Source organism: Scleropages formosus, chromosome 2, assembly GCF_900964775.1.
Source record: "Scleropages formosus chromosome 2, fSclFor1.1, whole genome shotgun sequence".
NCBI lineage: Eukaryota > Metazoa > Chordata > Actinopteri > Osteoglossiformes > Osteoglossidae > Scleropages > Scleropages formosus.
Genome location: NC_041807.1, coordinates 30,986,980 through 31,012,065, shown reverse-complemented (window position 1 = coordinate 31,012,065; position 25,086 = coordinate 30,986,980). Strand labels below are relative to the sequence as shown.

The window sequence follows — 25,086 nt, the reverse complement described above, 5'->3', positions numbered from 1 at the left end:
GCGAGGGAGTCTGAGAGAATATTGAGACTGCCGCCAGTGGGTGTTGCGAAGGCAGCTGTGTGTACCTCATTGGCATGCTGGAGAAAACCTTTATAATTACAGGCTGTGCATAAAGGACAGGTGCATTGGAAATGCTTCAAGATACAAGCAAATGGGTTTAAACACGAGTGCAGCCCAAGCAAAGACACCAGTCTGCTGATTTCCAATTCCAAACAGCAACTTCACTAATGTCCTTGTTTTAATGTTCTCTTTCTTGAAGGTCGCTCGCAGATTCTTTGACATTTTCTAGACAGAATAATGGCCTAATCAGTTAGAAATTTACCTTGTGAAAAGCTGACATTTGTCTATATGGACGTGGTTTTTATCACATTTTACCGGTCCTTTGCAAAGACACAACATGGAAAAGAAAGTAAGGTTTTGCCCTGTGAGATTTTAGGTTCAACATCAAGGATTACGGAATACACTCTCTACCTGAAATGTGGTTTTAAGAGTTTTGCATTTATTCATGGCTAAACGATGCAACCAAAGAGGCTTGTAATGTACTCATTAATACAGCTTGGAAATTTACCGGAGAAATTCAAGACTTAACAACGACACTATCTGCTGTACTTGATAAATTATGGCTTCTTTAACAACATATTAATGTAATCCAGGAAAGAACCTACGAGTCAGTCCGAGCGGAACCTGGCCATTTGACGCCTCCGTGCTGAATACGGCTACGTTCACCGGCGAGACAGCTGACTGTAATATCACAGGAATTCCTCTTCATGCATAACTATGTGAAAGGTACACTATTATATATACTATTATATAATATTATATATACAGTATATATATATATATATATATATATATATATATATATATATTACAATAACACTATTATTGACCATGTTGTGGATAAGGATCAGACAGCACCTATGCCGAAGAAGTAAATTAGAAATGAGCAGGGATCACCGGACCAACAGTTTAACATGTTTTATACGACAGGCCAAAGGCGAGGAAGAAATGGAGAAAGAAACCCTCCATCATCAGAGGAGAACATCTGTCTTCAGCCTGTATGACCTTCAACTGCTGCAGTGCCCTGGCTCGACAGTAGGGGGCGTCATCAAGTTAAGAATGGGACCAGCTCTTCCACTGAACAGAAGCTTGAACCCACCCTGGTATGACACTCTCCCCAGAGTGGGGACAGGTGACAGCAACAGGACTGCAGTCTGTGTGTGTGTGTGTGCGCGTGTGTGTGTCTGTGTGTACATGTTTACGTGTGTGAGGCTTGCAGCCATCAGGGACATCAGAGGCTTCATATCCTAACCATCTTTTCCAATCACCACCTCTCTAACCGGCCAACACCCAAGGCTTTCGGTGTCCTTTCATGAGGACATCAAGTGACCCCGGGGTAACCGCTTACCACTGGGGCTTACCTGCGCACATAAAGGCGGTGGGTGTGACTTACACACTGCTCTGGCTGCCCAGTCTAACCCTCTCACACCCCCTTTCCGTTACTGTTAGCTGTATTCCTCTGGCATCACACCTCCCCGGGCACCTCCTCGGCATCTCAGACATACTGATCCAGAACAGGCGAGAGGAAAAGCCTTTTTCAAGAAGGGCATGTTTGACTGTGTATATGTGTGTGAGAGAGAAAGTGTGTGTGTGTGTGTGTTTTCTGACACCCACCAGACCAAATAAGATTAAACTGAACTTTTTATGGCTACTACCGTTTCTGGGCCATTCCTCTTGTTCTTGGGCCACCTTGACCCCGCACTGCCCTCGCTCAATGCCACAGCTCTTCTCTGGAGTGCTATCATCTACATCCTTTTTTGCCGAGAACTAAAGATGCACTTTCCACACACTCTTTCCATCGCGGCTCTGCAGGTTAGAGTGTGCTCCTTGACACTTACCGGTGCCGGAGTCAGTCCTCAGCGAGACCATGCCGAGCACTCTAAAAGGATGCCCGTTGCAGCCCAGGCCGTCAATGTGCGCCGCCAGCAGAGCGTGTCGTATAACGCACACTGCGACGATTCTGCGCTCGGTTCAGCGACAACAGAAACTGTCCGGGGATTCGACACTTGACCACGCCGCGTGTGACGCGTGCATCTGGGGCCTGTGTTTTACCTGGCCGCCTTTAGCGGTTCCTGGCCCTTTTCCAGCCCCGCCGCGCCGCCTGCATCTTTGCAGCGGACCGCTGGCGCGCCCTCGTATGTAAAAGAGGCCGAGGAGATCAACGGCGAGAGGAGACAGAGGACAGCAGCGTCTTGCTGACCGGCGACGGTGACCTTGGAAACTGGCTGTCAATGCAGGGGGCACCGTGATGGGAAAGCGCTGCGAATCTTTGGCGGTCCAATCTGTGCAGGGGCCCTAAGGGAGCCTGTCAGATAAGTGCGATAAGCAGTTTTTTTGGCCACTGACTTTCTAAGGGCAACGCTCATAACGGTGCTTATCTAATGCACTCAGGTTGCGCGGCTAGAGAGGCCCGCGGCTGGCAGAACAATCTGGCCGGCAGGCTCCGGAAATACATATGCAGCAGCAATACCAATTTCTGAAACAATAAGCACGACAGCTTCATTTTATGACTGAATTAAAGGAAGGAATGCACAGTTTGCGTCAATAATGGTAACATAGCGGCCGAAAGGTAATAATCTAATTTGATAGCTGTTTTCGAGTTTAATGACATAAAGAGGAAACGCTGCCATAAAACGCTCTGGGAACATTTCCGCTACGTCCCTATGCACATGTGACGGCAGCTTGAAATTAAGTCTGAATTTCTCCAGGAAAATGGTAAAATGGTAATTCTGTACAGACAAAGGGCATGTGAAACGAAACCAAGGGGTGCCATGCAGTAAATTGCTGGATACGATAAGCGCAGGCGCGCTATATGTAGCTCTGACAAATGCTTCAGCCGTCCGCTGTTTTTTCTTTTTTTGCGCTTGCCCTTGAAAAGAAGGAGAAGATAATGAGTCAGATGGCAAGGCCATATTGAGTCCTGCCCCTAGCTCATCCCCACGGCACCAACTCCATTCCAAGTGCTGGTTTAGACCCTAACAGGCCCTCAAAGAAAGCGCTGCCTGCTGGATAACCGAGCGTGGCTGGAACTAAGTGCACCCGCGACAGGCAACCGGCGCGTCGAGGAACCCAAGGTCAAACACGTCTCAGGTACACACCTGCGTTACCGCCTTGGCCAGCGCGTTTCTGACGGTCCGCCTGCCTTTTCGTCGGTGAAGATCTCACCGTGGTTTCGTCTGCTTCGTTACAGCCGGTCTGACTGCCGTTTCGTCTGTTGGACTTGTGTTTGCGAGGATCAAACTGCTCTTCCCTCTGCCGTGCTCACGAGGGTCCGAATGCTGTTTTATGTGCCGCGTTACCGTAGGTCTGCCTGCTCGCCGTTTAGTCCACTGTGTCTGTTTATGTGGACTGCCCGCGAGTGTTTTGTGGTGTGTGTATGTTTGGAGCCATGGATGTGTGTGTGTGCATGTGCGTTGTGTCTTTGTGCTTACTCCTCTAGTGTGTCCTGCTAGCTCTGGAACTGCTAGCTCGTCATACCTGTCCGGTGCGCCTTGTTCATTCCGGCCAAACGCGAAGTGAACGAAGGTTCTCCGGCACTTCCTACGTGTCTCCATTACGGATTTGAAAAAAGTGTCGCGCTCCAAACACACGGCCTCGTCACGCTTCTACACCCGTCTCGCGGGGACGCCCGAGTCTGATCTCAGTTTTCTTCCCGTGCGCACAAGCGCACGCAGAACAACAACACGCACGGCCCCAGTGTCTCTGGCTTCCCCTCTGGCTGTCCTGTCGGAGCTGCGGAGAACAGCGAGCGTATAAAGGCTTTGAGAGGAAGCTGGAGTAAATCCCCTAGGGAGTGTCTCCACGACGCCGCCGCCGCCGCCGCAGGTGTTTCGCTGCCCTCAGACTGTCTGAGGAGATGGGGAGAGGGCACAGACTGCAGGAAAGCTGCATCTACTTCAACCTCTCCGTCTCACACACACACACGCACACGTGTGCAACCTGGGCAGCCGATGGAGAGACCGTCACACCGTCGACCTTTTACAACAAGGACACCGGACAGATGCCCACAGGTTTTACCCAGTCTGTTGCCACCTTTATGACTTCTTCTTATATTGAAAATTGGTTCCAGTATTTCCCAGATTACTTGGCTCATTCCTTGCAATATAACCCAGATTTAGAGGAACGCACTGACTCTTTGTGAGGGATTAGGACAGATTATCAACACGGGTCTTCATCCACCAGTGACAAACCCACTGCCTTCTAATCACCAAATGTTTGTTTGTGGACGCGCGCGCGCGTGTGTGTGTGTTTATCATGAAGTGTCCCCTGACTACGTACTGCAAACATGGCCCAGTTTAGCTAAGAGAGAAACACTGACAACGAAAGAGAGACAAGCAAGAATGCGTGATCACCCGGTCAGCTGCTCTCTTCTTTAGCCTCAGCCTCTACTAAAACCTTGACTGACTCCTTCCACCACAGCATCCCCTTTCCACCACCCTTCCTTCCCTCCATTTCAACGGGTGTGGGCCTCGCCCACCTCATCAGGTCACATGTGTTCTTAAGGAATTACACCAAGAGGAATTCAAACAAATCTGATAAATAAATCGGTTAAGATAATTTAAATGAGACTCGGTCTCCGAAATGGATTAGCTGATTTCTATCGGTCGAGAGAGCTCAGACCTGTTGGGTGTAAGCAACGCCGTTATCTTCACGGGGAAGCGCTGCTGCTTTCTTTTCCATTCTCCCGAACTCATCGGCGCTGTCGTCATCCCCAGAGATGAAGTGATACCGCACCCGACTTGTTCACAGATACACACAACCGATAGCACGCAAACGTTCACACACAATGCATGTGTATGATTAACTCAGGTGCAGCAGGTACTAACTGTAAATGAGGTAAAAATTTAATCCTAGCGCAGGAGCTCAGTCTCACAGTCTCCATTGTCTGCACCAACACCTTGGTGGGTATAGACATGAGTGGACAGCTGGCCTGCTCCGTGTGCTGCGAGCGAAGGACCAAGATGAGAGATCAGCACCAAAAACTAGAACAGAGAGAGCTGGTAGTGTAATGGTTAGAGCTGCTGCCTTTAGCCCCAAGGGTCACAGGTTCGAATCTCACCTTTAGCTGTAGTATGCTTGAGCAAGGTACTTACTGTAAAATGATGCAGCTGTATAGATAGGTAAATAACAGGAAGCAGCTTTGGGGAAAAGCATCGGGTAAATGTGGAGAGAGGGGAAATGCAATCAGATCCTAAGCTTATGGTAAATGAGTGAAATACCTGCTCACAAAAAATGAAACATAGAAGGTAGCAACATCCACCAATTCATTATCAATAATCACTTATCCAGAGCTGGGTTGTGATTGGAGACATGAGGTGTGAAGCAGGGTATACCCTTGATGGGACACCAGTCCATTGAGGGCACTTGTAAACATACTGACACACGATAGCAGCCATTCAGAGCGGCCAATTCACCTGACATGTGTCTTTGGACCGAAAGAAGAAAATCCACGCAAACATAGGAGAATGTGCAAACTCCACACACAGTGAGCTTGATTCAAAGTGACACATGAAGCTGCAGCACAGAAACTTTGAGGTGCCGGCGGTGCTCACTTCTGTATGAAAAAATTAATTGTAAAGTACTTTCAAACAAAATTATATTAAAAATTACACTGCTGCTTTCTGTATGTCCCACTTAGATTTATTTTCCATATATTGAAGCCTAATGCATTTTTATTATTCGTTCATATTTGTTTCTCCTAAAATCACAGAGCAATAAATCATTTTTCAAACTGAAATTGATTAGATAATTGGAATGACAGACACCGAAAGCAGACAGAGTGAGAGAGACGGAGTGGGAGGAGGAGGGAGAGAGAGAGATGCAGAATGGGCGAGAAGCAGAGACAGAAATCGATTTTGCTTTAGCGGCGACGACAGAAGCTCATCTTCCATTAGCAGGGAATGAAATTAAAAGGGACAGACTATTCCCAGTTGTTTTGTTTAAAGCGCTGTTATTACCTCTTAAAGGGGGAGAAAGGATGCCTATCGGGCGGGCAAGGGGTTGCGAGGCGCTGTCTCTGCCCTGTGTGAACCACTCAACCTGTAATCTGACAGCTGCCGTTGCCACTCTCACCGCGTCCCGACCGCCAGTCAATTCTGCAACCACTCCACCTGCTCCTATCAGCAAAGGGCCCAGCAGCTGCATCGCGCGCACACACACTGATTGCGCATGCAGGCAACGCACTCACACACACACATTTATAGATGGAAACGCATACGAGCACCCCATACGCAGTGTTTATGTAAAGTATAGACACTGGTACTGAAATTTCAGCGATGGATGATATAGAGATTGAAATCAAGACAAATTGTGTGAGACCTTTTTCACCTTTAAAGATCTTTAGAAAAAAAATAATAGAAATTTGAAAAATTCAGTTTAAGATGAGTAGACTCTTGAAATTCCCTGTACATACTCATGCGCGCGCACACACACACACACACACACACACACACACACACACACACACACACACAAAGACACACGCACAGGCACCCAGTCACGTGCATACAAGCTGCATTGGCAACATCAGACATTCAGAGACAAGCGAATGAGCAGTGACAGAATGCGACAGTGAGAGCACGTGTGCGGGACTGCGTGACGTGGAGCGTTTGTGCCGTGGACTGTCAGGGCAGACACTCACGCTGGCCACATTCACGTAGTCATCGTCAGACAAGGTGTCCAGCATCTCCATCACCGAGGTCTTCATCAGCTTCAGGGTGAGTCCGCTGACGCTGCCGCTCCTGGGGAGAGAAAAGTGGGGCTTGGAGACGCAACGGAGCCAACGATGGGATCTTCGTAAGCTCACGCTGCAATCGAAGTGATGGACGCACAAGTGACGTGCAGCCAAGGCCAGTGTGACTTCGGCAGTTTGGTCAGAGCTGCTTACAGTTTCGAAATGCAATGTTACAGAACTGGGTCTCCTACTTGTCATGTGCAGCCTCAGCTGAAGCACACCTGACCCAGCGTCCAATCACTTACAGTTTACTGGAAAGGACCTTTGTGATCTGTGTGCACAAACCCAACACGGCGCTGATAACATGCAAATACATATAATGAAAAGAAAAAGGGAAAAGGTTGGTTTTGTTGTTCTTTTTCCTAAACCTGTTTTACCAACAGGTGTCACTACAACCATGGGATGGTTTAACCTTGTAATCCTACTGGTGTGCTGAAGCTTTGCTGTTTCCGTAATGTTAAAAAAGTCTGCAGTTTTATCTCACTGCGCGGGTGTGCGTGTGTGCACGTGTGTGTGTGTGTGTGTGTGTGTGTGTGTGTGTGAGAGAGAGAGGGACACTTACACATCGACGATGATGACCATGTCTTTGGGAGACGAAGCACCCTGGATGTACCTGGGAGGGAGAGAGGGGTGTGAGACAAGGGTGTGAGCCGCACCCGGGCTGCGCTGTGCTTCGTGACCCCACCGAGGAGAAGGGGGCGCTCAGGACGCAGCGCGGTGTCGGCGACATGATTCATCGGGCCGGAGCTGAACAGATTCATTATGCCGTCAGTCCTTCTGTCAGGCAGAGATGCCAGCTGTTTCATACAATCACATTACGCTTACGAATCGTCTCCCGAAATAGGATCGGACTGGATGCGTGGAGGAAAAACTCTTGAAGGCACAGGGAGTAGGTCGAGAGCTCCGTGCAATATGACAGGGAGGATACGCCTCCTAGGAGGAGGGAAGCTTGTGGTCAGCACTTAGTGACAGAGTACCTTCAATCCCACCTCTGCCAGGGACACCAACAACAGCACCACTCCACGCCTGATGAAGAGCCCGACAGCTTACATAAACAACCAGCGCCAGCAATTACAGCTTCCATAGCAATAAAAGGTAGTCCGATGCAGTGATTCGGTGGTCCAGAGCACATCCTGGGTTCACAGGGTGTAAGGCAAGGTACACCCTGGATAGTATTAATCACACGCACTGATACACTCACACATACACATGCTGAAGGTTATTTACAGTGACTAATCCACCTAAAACACATGTGGCAGGAAACCCACGTGAGAACGAAAAGAACATGAGAACTCCTCAAAGACTGAGTAGGATTCAAACCAACCGCCCAGGAGCTAGGAGGCACCAGTGGTACTTGTGTCACCGCTGGTACCAACACCCATGAACTGGGCTCATTTAAACATGGCTGCTGGATTACATGATCCTTGTCTGGATAAATGCTGGGCAGAACAGATCAGGTGTGCATTGTGTGTACTGCTGCAGGTGGCATGCTGTGTTCAGCTTATGAAAAATCAAAACCTCTTAAACCATTCGGTGATAATCAAGGCTATCAGTGAATGGTTTTTAGTGCATCTCCCCTTCTGCCAGATGTCTTTGGGCCAAAGCTGTGCCTTCTTAATGCTGGCCAGCCTGCAAAGAGAGCTGTGGACTGGAAACTCGGATGATTCCGGCACCGTCCCGACTCGATTCCCCGACAGAATCTGCCAGCGGGTTATTACTCTCGAACCCGCGTGCCGAACTCGGACCCCTCGATTGTGCCGACTGCCGCCCAGCATCCTCAAAACCCCAGATTTAGGACAAGAAATACGTTGCGCGCCCCCACAAAAGGGCAGAAATGGCAGCCCGCTGCCAGCCGGTGCCTTGCTGCAGAGGACTGGTGCCCCAGAGCCATCACAGCCTGGAGAGGGGAATTAACTGGGCCTGTCCAGGGTAAAATAAAGAGTGAGGGAGAAAATCCAATTATTTTTAATAATAGACAGCACCACATCAAAGGTAGAATTTCCTCTGCTCTCCGTGCCTGTGTGGCATTCAGAATCAACTCTGGAACCATGAAGCATATTGGCTTGACTTTTATCAATTTAATTACTAAAATCTTAATTTAAAAAGAGAGAGAGAAAAGAGAACGAAACAGAGGGGAAAAAGGGGGAATGGAGGGAGGCAGAGGGGCCGGGGGCTGTGAACTTAGTAGAGGACCAATAAGAGGAGCTCCTTGAGCAAGCCCCGCCCTCAATCTGGGCTATGTCTACGGCAGGCCCCGCCCACAGGGACCATGCCACCTTCTCGGCACAGCGTATCCTGGAGGCACCGAGAGCAGCCAGGCCAACGGAACCACGCGCTGCGGGACTTAGGCGGCCGGCAAGCCCAACTGCCGCAGATCGAGAGGAGATACGGCACCCGCTCAGCATTGTCTGCACTCGTCTCATGAGTTTGCGTGATGAGTTAGCGGCACCGTGCGCTGCGACACAGCCATCGGCACTAGAATGCACATCCTCTCATCGTCTCGGTGGTCTGTGCCCAAGAGCCACTCGTGCACACACTGTCACGTCAGCATGAAACATGGAAAACTGTCCATTTTCAAATAAACAAGCAGTTAATAAAGAGGAGAAAATCAGAACTCGGAGCATCATCCTGTGCGGCACGCATCGCCCGTAATTCAAACTCCTGTTGTTCCCATAAAAGTCACAGTTCACATAATAATGGTACAACAAACACAGGGAAGGGATGATGCAATAATTCACACCACTGCAAGCTATACAGACCTGGATTCACCCTCTTTCAATGTCTTGGACAGGGACAGATAACTTGGGGATAAATGCCAGAGCCAACTATCTGAAGTCCAGCATGACATGCGTCTTGGTTCACAAAGAAGGGAGACCGGGTTTGAACGTTGAGCCGTTTCGCCGTGTTGCGTTGAGAATCCCCACTCTTCAAAAAGAGTGTGTTTTCAAATCCTGGCCTGGAGAAAATGGTTCCCAAACTGCAGAAGCAGACATGGGCCAGGCCTCATCAGCGCACCGCGGGCCAAAACACCCTTCATCTATCCGCCGCTCGTCAGGAAGATCGTTATGAGGAAAGGACGAGCTCACGCTAACGCAGTGTTCACGCAGCTCCTCCCTGACGCCCCATCTCCGTGCTCTCATGGTACGTTCAGCTCCGCAAACAACGTAACGCAGATCTACGCTCGGTATCGCTAACAATGTACCCGACACTTTCTGGCAAAGTGATTTACAGGGTAAGGATTGATCGCTAAGCTACTTAGAATGAGTTAAATGTTGTATATTGCTGGGTAACTGTTTTAACTGTTTACACCCAAGGCAGATACCTTGATCATCGGTAATGCGGTGGGATCCAATGGCAATGTTTAGAACCTCTATGCCACCTGCTGCCTTCAGAGAGTCTGGACTGTAACACCACCAAGTCCTCTGTGCAGTCACAGCTAAGTCATGGTGTGGTAAAAACAGGGCAAAAACGCAACACTCACAGCGATATCACAAAGACGTCTAAGCTCAACGAAGCCCAAACCTGAAACACCGATGAAGTCAAACACTAATATGTTTGTTTTTTTTTTCTTCATAAAATGATGTTTAAATGAAACACGAAGAAGACCTGAAAAACGAAGGTTCGTACTTCAACTACTCAAAGACAGCAAAAAAAGCAAACAAACAAAGGCAGAATTAAAGAGGAGAAACACACTCGAAGCCAACCGGCGCCGACTGACGAGTCCATTAACTCAAATCATTTCTGGGAAAAGCAGAAGGTCTCACACAAATGAAAACCAGACAAATTAGTCACTCAGGGAGGTTTGAAGAAACACATATACTTAAACAATTACAGCTAACACATTCGGGGAGAATTAAAAATCCCTTGTTAACTGTAAAGCAGATCTGCTGCGCTCCCCAAAGACAACGCAGGAAGTGCAGACATAACGGCGTGCCGTCCAACCCATCACAGGCCTAATGGCACCCACCGGTGGCTCAACTGTACCTGAACTCCCTCGCAAATCTAAAGAACTCAATGTGCTCGATAGCCCTTCCTGCCCTTACAGTCTTCACTGCGCTAATGGTCCTGATGAACCCGTGTGTCCTGACAATGTGGACAAATGTCAGCCCCCTTGATCCCAACAGATCTGACAGCCCAGACAGCCCCTATAGCTGTTGCGTTCCTTTAAGCCCACTGTATCCTGGCTGTACTGATGATCTCAATGACCCTGATAACCCTGGTATTCCCGATAACCCTCACAGCCCAAGAGATCCTGACGGATAAAGAGCGCCACGGTGGCACAGTGGGTAGCACTGGTACCTCTCAGCACCAATGATGTGGATTCAGACGTGGATTTGAATCCAACTATTTCTGTGTAGTTTGCACGTTCTCCACGTATCTGTGTGGGTTTTGTTCCGCAGTCCAAAAATATGTGCTTCAGGTGAATCGGTGACTCTAAATTGTCTGTAGTATGTGACAAGAGTATTTGACATACTATGCTGTGCTGTGTGAATAGGTAAATAAATTTAAGCAGCTTAGTGTAATTTACCTAGCTTTGTAAGTCATCTTGGACAAAGGCTCAATATGAATTTTCGGCTCAATGTGAATTAATGATAATAATAACCCTGATATTTCTAATAGTCCTCATGACCCTGGAAGTCCTCATAGCCTCACGCTGCCCATGACTCAAAAAGCCTTGAAGGTCCTGCATGTCCTGAAAGCCGTAACAGTCTTATGGTGCCCAAATTAAGTGCTTAAATATACCAATGTGGATTTCCAGGAGGCCCTTCTTAAATAGTTTCATTTAGTTTTGAGCCTATTCCCCTGATGTCCAGAATTAAGAATTAATTATTATTAACCCCAGTAAGTGGAGAGAAATTTAATTCTATTAATCTCAGACCCATTTGTGTCAACAGTAACCCAGGGAATACTCTCAGTAGTGTGTTATAAATATAAGACTGATAGAAGGGACCTCTACAGTCAATGCAACGTCCGCTGAAATTTACGCTGCCTTGAAAGTAAACAAATGCAAAACAGATTATTCATACACTACACACACCCTAGCAGATGAATACACACACACACATTTTCAGAACCGCTTGTCCCTTACGGGGTCACGGGGAACCGGAGCCTACCCGGCAACACAGGGCGTAAGGCCAGAGGGGGAAGGGGACACACCCAGGACGGGACGCCAGTCCGCCGCAAGGCACCCCAAGTGGGACTCGAACCCCAGGCCCACCGGAGAGCAGGACTGCGGTCCAACCCACTGCACCACCGCACCCCCGCAGATGAATACATTCTCTGTAAATAAAATGTGCTGCTCATTTGCATTTGGATGCAATTGCTTTTAAATTTAAAAAACCCATCAGATTTAATCTGGCATTAAGATTCTTGTTCTGTGCATCCTTCAAAATAATCTTCTTGAGTAGACTGCAAAGTATATTACATAATCATGACAATGTATGCATGTAATATGGTAAACATTGTCCTAAAACAGGCAACAAATATGGAGTGAACCAGGATTCTGTCTCAAATGGCTCGAAGTTTATGGATGATAAAGATATGAAATTTCTCTTCTCTACACATCACCTTGTCCACTGGTTGCCCTCATAATTAAAAACGTGCATCCCAGTGGATGGATGGATGCGGCCGATCTATAACCGTCTAAATAAAAATCAAGAGAAGACAAAAATGATCTTTTCCACGCAGCGAAAAAAACATTCACGCAAGCTGACAAAACTAATAGCGCTACTGCTAATTGTACAAATATTCATATTTCGAGGCTGGCGTGATAAGGAGCTTCATTCAACAAGGCAGTAAATGAACGGAGAGCAGACAGGGGACACACACACTTATCCTGAGTGGGGGTCGCAGCGAGCTGGAGCCCAACCCGGCAACACAGGGCGAAAGGCTGGAGGAGGAGGGGACACACCCAGGACGGGATGCCAAGGACTCGAACCCCAGACCCACCGGAGAGCAGGGCCTGGCCAAGCCTGCTGTGCCACCACACCCCCGAATACAGGACATATTATGGCATTAAAATGAACATTTATATACCCCGTAACTATGTGATTAGAATGATGTGAATCTGTAACTGGACCTGCTGCATCACAGGCCAGCAGAGTGTGATGTCAAGACACATTGAAATAAAGGTGAACAAATAACCTGAATGTGGATTTGAGCAGAAATGCCTCTCAGCTACACAACCCACACTGACACTGGGAATCCTACACAACCACTACAACACAACAACCAGACAAGCCACCACCTCCCACAATAGCGGAAGCTCCACAGCGTAACCAAGGTGAATGAAAATAACAGAAAACGGTCAAGTACAGAGATCACAATGACAGGCAGAGTACGACACCAGAGTAGAGTGCAGTGAGAGCACAAAGAGACAGCGCGCTGTGGCAGAGCATCCCTCCATTGGGAAAAACACAAAACAGAAACATCAACACAAATCACAGTCGCTTTGAAAGAAAAACTGTCAAACAAATGCTGGCCTTGCAGATGTAGCCCAGCAGTATTAATCTTTTGACTGACATTACCACCCAAAACACCCAATTTTTGCTTAAGTTTTTCTCCAAGGTGATGTACAACATTACATCTGTATACTAAGCTGCCGACCATTTTTAACCATTTATACAGTGGGGTACATCTATCCATTCAGGGTAAGTACCTCGATCATGGGGGTTACAGTAAGAGTAAGGATTCAAACCTGGGTCTTTCAAGTACAAGATGATGAGTGTAACCAGTAGGGCACACATGATGTGCTGCTGTGGATTTAGCCCTAAATCACTTCCTTTATCTGTGCATGTTGGTATAAAATAGCAGGTGACTGGTAATTTCTTTGCAGTCAGTCCAGTCCTCTGGCCAGGAAGAGGGAGTATGGACCACAGAACCAACCATCAGTGTGCCTTCCAACTATGCTGGCCATCAGAGGGCTGGAGCACCCTTCCTTGACCATGAAGGTGAGCTTCATGCCAGTCTATGTGCTCCCAGTTCTGGGGAAACATCACCTCAGTAAAACCACGCAGATCTCGGTGACAGTCCTGCACTGAAAGGGCTTATTCTACAGACCCCATTATACCTGGGCATGTACATCCATCTGCGGATATCCTTTACTGCAGGTGAAACGCGGGCATCCAGATGTGTTGTTTCTGCATGGATTCCGTGTTGTAATTACCGCGGTGCTCCGGCCAAGAGGCGCCATTCATTCCCTGTCATTACCTCGCACCCCCCCACCACCACCACAGCCCCACGCCAGGGCCAGGTGAAGAGCAGATGGGCCTGCCTGGTGCAGTGGGCACAGGGTCGGGTTTTTAACGGTCCCAGTGCATCCCCCCAGCCCCCATCCCCACGGCAACCTGCTGTCCACATCACATACACTGTTATGCACACCATTACCTCGTTCGCACCTCGCTTTCCTTTAACCTCAGCTGCAGTGCCAGTCCACACTTCAAAAATAATAGTAACAGGTCAGTGAAAATGAGAAGGACATACAAAGAAAACTTTTTTTAAAAAAAAAACAACAAAAAAAAAAAGGACTGACAGAAGAAACAGTAAAACAACGTGGACATTAGGCATGATTGTGATTACCCTGTAAAGAGAGTGGCTGGGCTCAAGCCGAGATCAGTTGCCTACCCGTCTGGAAACACAACAACGAAAACAAGAACATAATAAATTAAAAAGCTCCAGTGCAAAAAATGAACTAAAAATCTTGTACAGTTTAGTGATTCAAGATAAAATTAAGCATTTGTGCCGTTAGCTTGTGTTGATTGACGACGGCGATGCGGGAAAACGATGAGAAAAATTAGTAAGGATGAAAAGGGAGTTATTCATGGGAAGACTGTGGGGTTGATGAATTAGGCAAGTTGGAGGACTGTTTACAGATGGGGAATGATGAATTCGGTAGGCTGGGAGGGTGAGTTTCATGGGAATAAGATAATTGAGTGGGAAGTGGGGTTATTTAAATAGGATACCTGTTGACGGCGTAGAGTTATGGCTCTTTAAAGAGGAGAATGTTGATCAGGTGGTAGGGAAGTTATTTAAATGGGAGCATAATGATGGAGATGGAGATTCTGTAAAGGGGTGCATGATGATGATGGGACAGTGGGGGTTCTTAAAGTTTATCAGAAAACGGACCAACATCCTGATGAGTCCAAGAGGAAGGAAGCTCCCACAATAACACGAAAGGACAATTTTTTCCGGATTAATACGTAATAACTCTAGCCTATGCTTAATATACATTACTTCTGTGCAAACAATGGCAACAGTAAATGTCAAGTAAATGTCCTGTCTACAGAGCTGTAAATAATGGTTCAAAAATACCAAGAGCTGGAAGTTCAGCTTGGATATAATTGACTGCTTCGCTACTTAATCTACCAAACGAATGTTCGCTGTCTGGCACAGCTAAGAAGGCAGGAGAACCCGTCGAAAGGCATGCCTGATGTACATCAACATGTCAGCAATTTATCAGGCAGCAGTGCTCCTGTGCCATTTACATGCAGAATGGACTCAGGAGCACAGGAAACCGGGATGGTGTCAGCAACATCCTAGGTGGCCCAGCAGTTGGGGAAGAAGGCCAGGGAGCCGGGGCTGCGGGGGATAACGTCGACCCCATCCAGGCCGGATGCGCGTCACTCTCATCATGCAGCACGTTACAGAACTCTGATGACTACAAGTCGTCTCAAATATACATCGTGTCTCAGCTCCAGTTTAGAGCTCCAGGAAATGTCATAAGGGTCCTGGTTGAGACAGAGCTCCAAAGTGGCAGATTCAGGAGAAGGTGAAGTGTGCCATGGAGTCACTGAGGACAGTCGGTCACATGATCTCCTCCCACTTAGAACGGTGTGTGTCACAAAGCACTGGCTGACTAGTCCGTGGACCAGTGTTATAGATGCAGGTCCACACATAGTGACCAAGCTTGTTCAGGACAGAGTGCTCACATGCAAGCAACGGAACATCGGCATCAGAGAAACACCTCAAGGCTCATCTTCTACCGTGTCATTTTTACTCCGTGTCATTTACTATAAACCAGGCTCATTCACATTCATGAAATAGTTTTTTTCATGGAGCAACTTGGCAGATTCCAAACGTTAGCATCACCGGGCTTCAGCGCTGTGAGTCAGATAATGCTTGGAGGAGCATGTCCCGGATCCATGCCTCCTATCATCCTTTTTGTGCAAGCGGCCCTCTTTACATTTGGAAAGCTACGTTATCCCCGGAGCCCCGAATCAACGGGATGATCTGTTTTACAGTACTGCTGTTATATGTTATTCAGCTGATGGTGAGATTGCCGCTGCTCAAACCCGTTTTATTACTGCCACAGATGAATGCGTTCTCAGCCTGCACCTCTTGAGATGCGCTTATTGAAAGAAGATTAAGTAAAGATATTTTTTAAATGTGGCAAGAATGTGGTAAATGGCAGTTTATTATGAAAGGCATTTGGTTTCTTATTTTTATTTTTAAATTAAATAGTATATATCTGAATACTATGTGCCCATCTCTACTGAAATAAAGAGAAAGTATAAATAGATGGACAAATTCAATGTGAGTATAACTAGTTGTTCTAGAGCCTCTGGTTTTGGCTCTCTATTGTGCTCGCGTTGCTCAAGCCTACATGATACTGCGGTGACAGTGCACAATCTGAGCTCTTCCGGGAGTTCAACGAGGACTGGAAGAGCAGCCTCCGCCTTCTGGCCAGACATCTCCAGCTCCAGGTGTTCGGCCCACCGAGACTCGGGCCGACATTCAGGTCACACGCTAACAGCTCCGAAAGCGTAACTCCTCGTTGAGCAGACGGCCAAGGAGGAGAAGGAGGCAAATGACAGGAGACAAAGGGAAGTGGAAAGGCTGGGAGGAGGTGAACAGCGAAAACCTGCAGTGGATTAAAGATAGAAATAAATCAGATGGAGAGCAACAGATCAAGTGGAGGCGAATATAAGGAATGAGTTCAAGAGAGCAGCGGTTATACAAAGAAAGCAGGGGACGCTGGAGAACAAGAGCAAGCGAGCGGGTGGGGAGTTGCCTCTGGACCATGATGCTACATACAGCCACAACCCCTCCAGAGACTGAAGAAGAGACTCACCAAGCAAAAATATTTATACACAAGCCAGATTGACTTTTCTCCCAAATCAATATCTCTTTGGACCCTCTATGCTGGACTGAGCCCGGGCGGTAATGGGATCTGTGCCACGCTTGGGTAACAAAAGCCCATGTCCTGTCTTCACCGCCGCCTGTCTCAACTCTCCCAGCCTCGCTCCGAGTGCCAGAGCAGCCCCCACCCCACCCCGACTGCCGCTCTCGCCCTTCCCCCAATAACCTGCACAGGCGTTACATTTGAGAAATGTTAATAATTAATGTCAGTGCAATTGCAGACAATTAAGTATGGCAGCTGCACCATTAATTTTCACGGGGCCCGAGGGCTCGTGGGGGGGGGGGTGAGCAGTAAGAGGGAACACATTAGCAGGGGGCACACTCATTGTTGTTATTTCCTCCTTAGCATTCATGCAGCACGGTTTTTTGGGGGGGGGTGCAAACAACCTTGTGGACACCACTTCACTAAGACCAATTTAAATCATATAAGTACACAATGACACATCCCCTTTGAGAATACTCTTTTCCCAGCACTATTTTACCACTATTTATCAATGATTTTTCAATGATTCTGTTCATAGTGACTATCCATCCATCCATTGTCAACTATACAGGTTATAGTATTACATTATGCATATTTATATTTAAATACTTTATTGATGCAGCTGGGAAGCAACTCAGGTTGTGAGACCTAAAATTAAGACATAAGCCTTTTAAATTTAAATGCTGGAAAGTCTAAGAGGATTTCAATGCATTTTTACAGTATATACGAAGGAATGATCATGCAGATAAAATTTTAGTCAAACTACATACTGTGATGCAAAGCGCATGTTTCACACTGTTTCAAATTTGGGTATAGAGAAGGACTTAGCATAATGCTGGGCAAAATGTTCAATTTTTCAGACAGTTTTTATTATACAACTCACTACCTTTACAATCCTTTCTTACTGTTTTAACGCAAGTAGCAGGCCCTATTCAATGGAAATGCATTTTAAAGTTATGCAATTTGCATCTGTCACAAATTATTTGGGTTACTTCTGTTAACTGACTACTAACACGGCTATTTACTGATGCTAACTACTAACTCAGTTTATTTACTGAGATTAAATGCTAAATGGCTTGCTATTAGTCAGTTTATGTTTTTTTTAAACTTTATTTAATAAAGTTATCAATAAAATACCCAACCAAAAACAAACATCAAAAAATCCACAATCAAACAAACCCAAAACCATTTTCCTACAGCTGGTCAACAAAATTACTAAACAGCCATTACATAAAATACATTGTCAAGACAGAGTCTTTCCTATAACAATCCCCTTCCTGGCTTCAAAAAAATATAACTGACCCATGTCTTCCCCACACCAACATACCCACAAAAGGATTGTCCCCCAATTGCAGCTCAACCGAAGTCATCATGTCATATACATGCATCCTTCAAAACACATAAAATACTTCTAAATTACAGTATAAAACTTGATCATACCCCTAAAAACAGACAAAGAAATACAAAACAGACATACACATGATTAGTCATCAATATAAAAGGCTATTAGTCAGTTATGACAAGAGTTTTATTCCACTTCTATGGTTGAACGCTGCAGTTCAGAGCTGCGTACGGTATGTACCACGGTGTGGCGCTGCGTTTGCGCTCGCGGAGACGATGGCAACGCGCGTATCGGCCACTGCGAAAGAGTCAATTACTGAGCGCCTTGTGCTCCAGCAGAGGTCACGGCAAAACGTGAACTTGTTTTAGTGAGCTGGCGTGCCTAAACACACTTAATTAAAGTAACAGCAGGACCACGCCAAGGGAGGTCCTAGGGCCATCCCACAATTCCGTGCTCCCGGAGCTATGCTGAGTAAGGGCGTGACAGAGCCAGGATGCTGTCACTAAATCCCACAATTCACTGCAGGGACAACCACAACCACGACCACAACCACGACCACAACCATGACCACAACCACGACCACCACAACAGCCCAGTTCTACCCAAACATCAAAAACAATAAAAAAGCAAACTGAAAGATAGTGTTTACTAAACAGTTACATATTAAATTCACAGGGTGCCGACCTGACAGTCGTTCTTTTTGAAATGCATAACAGATTTATCTCGCAGAATATTTCACTTGAAACGTGTTTAAATCCTTATTTATTGAAAGGGTGCTTTCTGTATCTTATATCGCTTATATCAGATAGATTGTCTTTGATTTTTTTCCCCCCAAAATTTCTGTGCAATTAAGATAAGTCTATATCTTTAGAGGTAGAAAGAGAAGAAAATAAAAGTATAGTTTTTAGCATTGCCTTTGTCATTTCTGCAGTCGCAGTTTCAATTTAAGGAGACACGGAGAGCTGACAGAATTACCGTTACACCGATTGACACTTGAAGTGAAGCGTGTAACGCTCTTGGAAGGATCTCTACACACAAAAGCATGTGAACGGTATGTGCGGACGGCAAAAGCCAGACCAGCGATGGCGTCCCGGCTGAACTCGGACCACAGGCTTGTCTTTCCTCCTCTCTCCTGTCAGGCCGATGGGGCGAAAGGGGGCTCTTCCGTCAGCCCAGACATGCAGCTGCCTGACCTTTCTGGAAGGTTCTACAAGCAGTGCTGGTGCCAGAGAGCAATCTCACAGGGCTGACCTGACACATCCAGGTCTCTCTTCCAGCTCTGCTGAGGTTGCTAGGCAACAGCTCATAATTGGTCCAAAGGCTTCTTTATGTGTACCTCAAAGGAAAGGCATCTGAACTGGTACAAGCCCTGCTTGGCGGAAACACCGTGAGTCAATAAAGGCGTTAAAGAGACGCTCTACATGGCTTTGCTTGCACAGAACATCTTTGTCTCCCAGTTTATTGCTCTTACTCAGGCAGCTGTGTGCATGTGCGTGCAAATAAACATCACAATATGCAGTCTCACACGCCTTTAGACGACAAACTGAACAAGAGAAAGAGGGGGGGAAAAAAAAAATTCAATAGAGTCCCCTCCCCTTTGACTGTTGACAATGTAGCACATTGTCACAGCAAGAATCCAATTACTGGGGGCAACTTGTTCATTTTGAGATTTACAACGTTTTTCAGGTTTTCCGCGAAATCCGTTTCTGTCGGAGGAGCGCCAGGGATAGTTCCCAGAGTGTGAACTTAATTACTCTGTCAGCTCACACCTTGTTAGCGTCTCTTTATTTCCTCTGGTCGGGGAGGCGAGGGGAAACACAGGTCTTAATGTTTTTTCATGAATCCACCAATCCTTTCTTTGAGCACGCAAGGCACCTTGCAAGGATTAACAGGATGGACTCTGAAGCAAGGTGCCTACATCGCTATGCTTATGAAACACTCCTAATGTGACTGCGGGGCTAGTTCGAGGATGGGCCGGGTTCCGTGCGCAGCTCGAAAGAGCAGAACTGACATTTCGGCTATGCTCACGGACCAGTGACGGCGCCCTTCCCGACGACATGTACTCATCCTACTGCTGTCTTCACGGAGCCTACGGCTCAAACAGTCACGCCAGTTTACAGACTCTCATCCCGTTGACCACATAATCTCTCGTAACCCCTCGAGCCCAACCTTTCCAAGCAGACCTACTGATTCTACTGACCCCACAAGCCAAGGTCCATCCAGGACATAGTTACAGTCCCTCACAAGTCCCAGCTGTCAAGCTGACGACTCAGTGGTGGGCTGCGATCCCACCACCCCCTGCCAAATCCGCACGTTTCACTTACAGAGAGCGGTCGTCCCGAGGTCTCTCCCTTCACCTGCTTGAAAGAGCTAAGATTGTTGAAAAGAAAGCGTACACATCAGAGAGTTTGTTTTACAGGGTAAAGCATTACAGACAGTCTTTAACGTGAACGATTTCCTGTCTCTGAGCTGATTTACTTCTTCCTGGGGAAGCGGCCCGTTGGCCCCCCTCCCACCACGTGCTCTGGAGAGAAGCGATTACTTCAGCAGTATCCTCTCCCGCAGCGAAGCACTTTGTCCCGGACCTGTCTCCGCACTTCCAGCCGCGTAAGGGAAACGCAGAGAGACAGGCAGGCCCGAGCCTGTAGATAGTGGACGGGGAGAGGGGCAGCCATCGCCGGGGCTGAGACTGGGGGCGGCGGAGCAAATGTCAGGGAGATTAATCACTTCGGCCCAGAAGCACCTACACCTGTCGCTGGGGTAGAGCCGGCAGGGGCAGATTACCTCCAAAGAGCGGGCCAGAGACCTCTAGAGAGAGGAAAGGAATCCACAAGGCCTTCCTCATTTAACAGACAAATAGTCATCACCTGTCTACAGTGCACAGAGTCTTGTCTATCTTATCCATAGACTGTTTTCACTTCATGATTTCCATCAAATAGCAAGTGCTGTGTTTGCAGACTCCAAATGCTACATTACCTTAACCTTTACGTTTATTTAGGAGCAGCTTTTCTCCAAAGCCTCTTACAACTCTGAATCAACAGAGGTGTATTTCACTGCGGACACAGAGCTTCGGATGCAAACGTGTCATTATCAAAGCAGTTTGTCCAATAGCATCATTGCTGCCAGCGCACATTACACAAGTAGCTGCCTGTAGAACTGATGGGGGATACAAAGTTGATCGTGACAGATGTTGTAATATGAGTTTATAGACGAGAAGCTCGGAAGAGAAGCGGATCTGAAAGGAATGATTTGAGACCCTTCTTGAATATTGAAAGGGATTCAGCAGCTCTGAGAGAGAGGTAGCTCGTTCCGAAAAGCAAATGCTCCGTTACGGTGAGTAGTAGGGTCCTTCAGGACTGCAGCACTTCTCTAGGAAGCAGTCCAACAGCAGGGCAAAGTGAGCAGCAGCGCAGTGATGAAGGGTGGTGCGCCTTACTGAAGCCACAGATTCTTCAAGGTCACAATAAAGTATTTCAGCCATCTAAGTCATCAGTGGATGTGTGCAGCGAGTGAAAAAAGCACCATTGTACAAAAATAGCTGACAAGATAAACAAAAACACCATATGTGAACAGCAGGCACGGGGAAAGGCTAATGAAAAGCGAGTAGCCCCGGGAGGAGTGGTTCACCTCGTAGGATGGCTGCCTATTCTGAGTGGCACATGACCCACAGCTGCCCTTGCACATCTCTGGCCGCATGTCCGAAGGGCACCGGCGCTTGGTGCCCGGCCTTCTCCCGCAAACGTCATTACGACGCTGCCGTCACCAGAACTGACCGAGAGTGTCGGAGGTGGCAGGGGGCCGAGGGACAGCGCGGCCCCTGTCGTTCAGATGCTCCTCTACTGTGCTCCCACCATGCTGTCCTCATGCTGATGAAATCTCAGCAAAGACTCATAGACTGATCTCTGCTATTCGGCTCCTTTTCCCTACCCAACCCCCAACGCAGATCTGACGGCCTCTCGGTCACCAGTGCACCTGAAGCTCAGCACCTTCTGTGGATGGGAGGTGTGGTCCTGCAGAACCCATAGCCCTGTTGGCCAGTCGCACCTCACAGGTACTTAACGTGTGACAGGTCCGAGACGCTCCAGCGCTCGTCTGATCCCAGAGCCTAGCTAACAACCCTCTCGGTGTGTGCCTGGATGCAGGGGCCCAGTGCACGCTATTGTTACCCAGGCTTTGCTAACCTGGCGTGAAGCCCCGCAAAATCTTCTTTTGAGCAACGTGGGCTGTACTCCTGCACCAAGGACACAAAGACACTTAGACATGCTTGGAACAGCTACATCTACATGGGGAGCTTGGTAACGTGACAAAATGCTTCAACCCCATCCCCCAAAACACAAAGGAGAAAAATTTGGTAAAACAAGTCACAGGAAGCGCTCACCATGGTCGTCTGCGGACGTCGTAGAGGTCAATCTTATTTGGTGCTCTCCACGGAGTCGCTGTGTGCGAAACAGAAAGTTACAACAAACCCAGGATTGTTCTGGTTGAAGAGCTTTCGTGTAGCGATGCTTAAAGGAGGCCATTTCACATACAACTCCGTGTTATTTTGTAATACCGATTTGCATGGAAAGACCAGTTAAATAAGGGACTGTAGAGTATGCAGTGGTTGTGCACGGGCCAAGGAGGCGATGCTACCTGGGTAGTATCGGGTTACTCCTGTGGCGCTCCCAAACACCTGCCACCGCAGTGAGGGGTCTTCCCGACTGTTGTCTATGAAGACCTTCTCCAGCGCTTGCGTCCAGTTCAGCTCATTCAGGATGACAGGTGCTGAGGACACAGTGCAGGAGCCGTCAGGTATGACATCTTCATATTACATCGTAACAAAAGAAAAATGCCACAGTATAGAGCCCTGAGGTGTGCTAATTATGTTTTTAAAGACTTAATGCACCTAACACGACATAATATGCATTTATCCTCAAAATCAGTGAAACGACCCAGCGTGTGAACACTGAAGGTCTGACCAGGAGACGAAAAGACGGAAAGAGAAAGAGCACCGAAGGAAGGTGTCAAGTATGAGAACACTTTTAGGAGATATTTTGAAACCCCCCGCAACATGCGAGCTGTTCGGAGGGCATTTTGAAGACGATGCACATTTCGGCTGCCAATCTTTCCGGGTGCACTCCGCGTCCAGAGAGCACGGAGGAGAGTAAAAAAGTGAAACTACGAGACAGTGATGAATGCTGCCCTCCAAATGAGATATCTGTATAATTGGGATCCACGAGGCCCAGCAAACTCGCTAAAGGACACCCCAGCGCACGGGGTCAACCATGCGTTCGGAGTGTATTCATATTCCTATAACCGGTGATTCATCATACAAAGAAGCCAAATCTGCATATTCTAACCGCCTCCCCAAGATTCTCAGTGCTCTTAACGTGCAGCCTCCGTCTAAATTCTTTCCCCCTTTCAGTGACTTGCCACAGAAGGGTAATAATTTCAATTATTATTTAATAGCTAAGCACAAGTCGGAAGATGCACAGTGCAATCAGAAGTTAAATGCGAGCTTGATTAAATGGAGAGCCGGGTGAGTCGCCGAGCTGGGGCAAGCACACGTCTCTGTTTGCACGCCTTTTTGATTTAATTAACCGCCCGGCCGTGCCCCGATAAGCCCCTGAATCGACGGCCCGGGCTCTTCGCCTCCCCGTCATTTGAATTCTAGAAAAGTAAACGATCGGTATCCTCGTTTTCCGCTGGATTTTCAATTAAGGACCCCTTTCGATAGATAAGCTCCGAGGCCCACCGAGAGGAGGAGGAGGAGGAGGAGAGGCGGCCGTGACGCCGGTGTGCCTCACATGAACCCTGACTCAAACCTATTCACTCGCAATGAATCAGAACTAGGCTCTGTTTACCCTGGGCCCTATTGCGAGTATGGCTCTGTTTAAACTAGTACAATACCAAGCTTATCTGCACTAGGCCTTAGCCAAGCTTGGCACGACGAGTGCTTTAACTTCACGAAACACCTTCAGCTGCACCCATCCTACACTTTACTAACAGCAGATGCTGCAAACGATGAGAATAAAGCCTGATATGAGTCAGTCCTGCCAAACTAGTGAAAATCCGGTTCATGTGCGCCGGTGGGGAACGTTCCAGCTTTAATAATGCTTCGCTACGACATCCCTGTAGGTGACACCTAACCTGGTATCACGCTGGAAAGAAACAAAAACAAAAAAGCACGAGCGCAACATTGCACACGCGAGCGGTGCGTGCGCGCAACGGGGGTGACGCACATGAAAAATAAGAACGCAGGGCAAAGCACCGCAGCGTGTGTGTGTGTTTACCTGACGAGCGAGCAGTGGCTAGTGCCCTCGATGCTCCTATTTCTAACACGCCGACAATGAAAATGGAGCTAACTATTACTATATCACACAAAAGGCTTGCAACACACATACACACATAACCACACCCGCACACACACATTTATGGCCAGCAGTTTAACTGAGGGTGTTGAGCAGATGTGAAACAAATTGCTCTTGTCACCAAAAGGAGCATTTGAACGTGGGTGCTCCAAGCAGTTTGTCCTCTGCTACAAAAAGACATAAATAAAAAAACAGTGGGTGTGGGGGGAGAGGGAGAGAGAGGGAGAGAGAGATAGAGGATAGGATCTGGTTCCTACATACTAAACTATGGGGATATAATTTATTGTTGTGCTTACCCTAGTTTTGGGAGGCAATCAATTATTCAGGACATAAATGCTGTGTTTCTGTGCTGAGGTCGGTGGGGTGGGTTGCCGCAGGTGCAGATTCACAGACAGCACGGCCACATATTGGAGACATACTGAGACATAGCAATATAGTGCCCCGAATCATCTCAGATCTCAGGGTGACACAGTTTCTAGGG

The 25,086-nt window shown here is 47.6% G+C and overlaps 1 protein-coding gene across 3 annotated transcripts in view; it reads right to left on the bottom strand.

The window, feature by feature from the left end:
* Positions 1-25,086, bottom strand: part of cacna2d2a (calcium channel, voltage-dependent, alpha 2/delta subunit 2a) — a 243,488-nt gene that overhangs the window by 34,092 nt on the left and 184,310 nt on the right. For all 3 annotated transcript variants that reach the window (XM_018737693.2, XM_018737694.1, XM_018737695.1), the window contains exons 7-10: positions 22,888-23,019; positions 22,634-22,691; positions 7,356-7,406; positions 6,701-6,800 (exon numbers count right to left, since the gene is read on the bottom strand). In XM_018737693.2, coding sequence (XP_018593209.1) covers positions 6,701-6,800; positions 7,356-7,406; positions 22,634-22,691; positions 22,888-23,019 — 341 coding nt within the window. The remainder of the gene's footprint in view (positions 1-6,700; positions 6,801-7,355; positions 7,407-22,633; positions 22,692-22,887; positions 23,020-25,086) is intronic.